Genomic DNA, 3,036 nt, shown 5'->3' on the forward strand with positions numbered 1-3,036 from the left:
GCGGAAGCGTGGTGGGCCCAACCCCCAGGTCCCGGATCGAAACCTGGCTCTATAAAAGAGTGCTTCTGCCCATCTTTTTTTTTTTTTTTTTTGGAGTCGCATATTTGTTGACATAGTCTGAGGAATATGAGATTCCTCTTCTATATAATGAGTTAGACCTATCATTTATTAAAGGATTTACTGAAAAAAGAGAAGAACAGGTCCTGCTTCAACATGTGCAATAACTTTTATCATTGATGAATAAGAAGTCTAACAATCCTATACGATTTTATACATTTGAAGTTATTGCTACAAAGGAGATACAATAAAAATATCTCCACTTCCCTTACAGGAACTATCATTTTTGTCATCATGACAGTAATTTATCAGATTAAGAACGGTCCTTATTTGTTTCTTCATCACAAATACTGAAAATTTACCAACATCAATCAAGATTTCGAGTAATTTATTCGTATCATTCTTTTCTGTTTAATCTTCAAAGAACTTGCAATAGGATCAACTTGAAGGGACTACAGAAAGTTCCAACCGCCCTGTCCATTCTTCACCTGGCTTCAAAGTGATTGGTTTTTCAATTGCTGCCCCATCAGCGCAAAGCATCTGTTTGAATTCTTCATCTCCAAAATCCACCATGGATTTTGATTTCTTCTCCCATGGATTCCATACCACTGAGTAAAATCCAAAGAATGAAGTCAACGTTTGTCATGCTTTCCAATTTTGGGTTGGGGTGGGATAATAAGTGAGGTTTAGTATTACCTAAATTGATAGAATGTCATATGCAGATATGCTTTTCTTTGGTGGGTACTATAAGCTATTAAAGACTACCAATATAGTTTGGCTTCAACATGAGTAGAGAAAAGCTTACCGACATCTGGGAGTCCTTCTTTGCGTATAGTAAATGTCCGTTTTCTTTCATGATCAAATATTGCAATCACATCTTTCGAATTAAGATAAACCCGATCAACCTGCAAAATTGGAAAGCATCTAAAAAAGTGAGAACTTTCTGCAGCAGCACTGATGAAGTATAGTCATGCACATCTATGAGATCTATATAATGTGGTTGCATATAGAAGTTCCTTTTCCTATTTTATCACCAGAAGGTTCCTTTCTAATAAGCTTTTAAATATTACCTCAGATTCAAATGTTAAGGCATCTCCTTGTTCGGTGAAACGTTCCTTTTGACATAAGTTATCAAGATAGTCAAGAGTCTCCAGCCCTTCTATCCGCACTTCACTGTTAGAACAAATAATATGCTTTATTAGTGCTGATCATCATTATACAAGGTTTACTGAAGCTTTAGCAGTATTTCCATCCCTAACAATAGCTTCCAAAATAGATGCTTAAAAGTAGAATCAATCATATTACCACTATGAATATTCATATATACCTGATATCAGAGATGGAGAAATATGTATGGTAGGCAATTGAGAAACTAAATGGCTTGCAATTGATATTCCTGATGCGTGAAATCATTGTAAGATACCCATCGGCTGCCAATGACACCCTAAGACGAAACTCTAAACTGTGAAGGACAAATCCAGTCATTACAATTAAGTACAACTTGACAGAATAATTAGTCAAATAATTTTGGTGAGCAATTGGTCCAGGCTCTACTGTTCAACATTATGCAGGTTAGCATCTTTGAGATGTACTCAATTAATTTGCAGGCGCATAATGGTTTGTAGCTATATAGTTAGATCTACCTGTGTGGCCAGGTCTTCAAATCTTCTTCAGATGACTTAAGCAGCAGATCAACATACGTCTTTCCAAGGGAATCACTGGGATGCAAAGGTGGTGGATTGTCATCAATGACCCAAATCTTGTTCCTGGCAAACCCATGTTGCTCTAGTGATCCTCGGTTCCCAAACTAACACATATTGGAGAGCAAACTCACAAATTAGGCATGTCAAGACTATGACAAAACTAATACATTTGAGCATCAAAATACCTGTGGAAAGCATATGGGTATTCCTCCTCGCACTGCATGTGGCGGCTTGAAGATTGCCTGGATTTAATAGAATTCATAGACAGAAGAGACAAGAAATTGGAAAATCAGTTAATGTTTATAGGATTTATAAGATATATCATGCTTTGACACAATAGTAAAATATCACCCACCTGGAATACCTATACTACAAATTAAGTTACAATGAAATGGAAAATAGAAAATTCAGAAGTTTACCTTAGTACTTGTGAATAACAACTCTTCTCCCCTGTCGGTTCTCCATGAGAGCACCTGTCCTCCATGTAAGCTAATCTGGAAAGATGTCACAGCATCAACTTATGAATCAGAAGATGTATTTTTCTAAGCTAGCCAAAGCAGCAATTGGCAGTCAGAATTTTATAACCGAATGAGTTGGAAAGATTACAAGATTAAAATGAGTAAAAACTAAAGAGGAAAAAGATTCTGACCGTTGCAGAAGCCCCTCGAGGGTTCCGAAGCACAACCTGACCGATTCCATTTCTATCCTTGGTAACTTCAACTGCTGGTCTCTGATCATTGGCTGCCCCAGAATGATTCATAGTGAAAATACAATAAGGACAATATAAGAGGAAACAAACAAGACAGAACTCTCTCGCCCTCCTTCTCAATCCAAAACACAATGATTGAAGCAAACTTTGGAACTCCAAAAAGAAATGGCCTGGGGATTGGTTGGATCTACTGAGTAGTACAAGAGTTTTTGTGATCGAATCCGGTTCACATCAGGTGGGAAATGTTTTGGCCTAAATTTGTGAGCTTGAAATATTAAAAAGAGGGCTTTGCAATCACTCAAGCAGTTGAGAAATCTGAACTTGCCCCAACACTTTTCTTGTGACACACCAATATTGTCGTGAAATGAAACTGAAATTCCAACTACTTTTTAGTCTTTCTTCACCGCCAAAAACACACGTCTCCTCAAAGACTCGGTCTTGGTAATATGATTTCCTTTGCAAACTACCCAGAACTCACTTTCAAACATTATCAATATCTATCAAAGCAACAGAAAAATAGAGAACGAAGACGACCAACAATAATAATTACCCAGATAGACAAAACCT

The 3,036-nt window shown here is 37.1% G+C and overlaps 1 protein-coding gene across 2 annotated transcripts; it reads right to left on the minus strand.

Annotated features, from left to right (window-relative positions):
• Window positions 1-465: 465 nt before the first annotated feature.
• On the minus strand, window positions 466-2,648 carry LOC116145356 (putative glucose-6-phosphate 1-epimerase). Of its 2 annotated transcripts, none has more exons than XM_031430810.1 (8): window positions 2,410-2,648; window positions 2,180-2,254; window positions 1,946-2,002; window positions 1,701-1,864; window positions 1,385-1,501; window positions 1,128-1,230; window positions 863-962; window positions 466-665 (listed from the first exon to the last, which is right to left on the minus strand). In XM_031430810.1, the coding sequence occupies exons 1-8, from the start codon at window positions 2,518-2,520 to the stop codon at window positions 496-498; spliced, it is 897 nt and encodes a 298-aa protein (XP_031286670.1). In that variant the 5' UTR covers window positions 2,521-2,648; the 3' UTR covers window positions 466-495. The 2 variants fall into 2 exon arrangements, with proteins under 2 accessions (XP_031286670.1, XP_031286669.1); XM_031430809.1 differs by having other exon boundaries at window positions 1,385-1,519; window positions 2,410-2,647.
• Window positions 2,649-3,036: the final 388 nt, after the last annotated feature.

Source organism: Pistacia vera, unplaced genomic scaffold (genome assembly GCF_008641045.1).
Source record: "Pistacia vera cultivar Batoury unplaced genomic scaffold, PisVer_v2 Contig461, whole genome shotgun sequence".
NCBI classification, from domain to species: domain Eukaryota; kingdom Viridiplantae; phylum Streptophyta; class Magnoliopsida; order Sapindales; family Anacardiaceae; genus Pistacia; species Pistacia vera.

Coding starts and splice junctions, on each gene's coding strand:
- LOC116145356 (XM_031430809.1), bottom strand. CDS start 2,520: ATGAATCATTCTGGGGCAGCCAATGATCAGAGACCAGCAGTTGAAGTT. Junction 1,865..1,945: donor TACCCATATGCTTTCCACAG/GTATTTTGATGC, acceptor AATATGTGTTAG/TTTGGGAACCGAGGATCACT. Junction 963..1,127: donor CCTTAACATTTGAATCTGAG/GTAATATTTAAA, acceptor CCAATTTTGCAG/GTTGATCGGGTTTATCTTAA.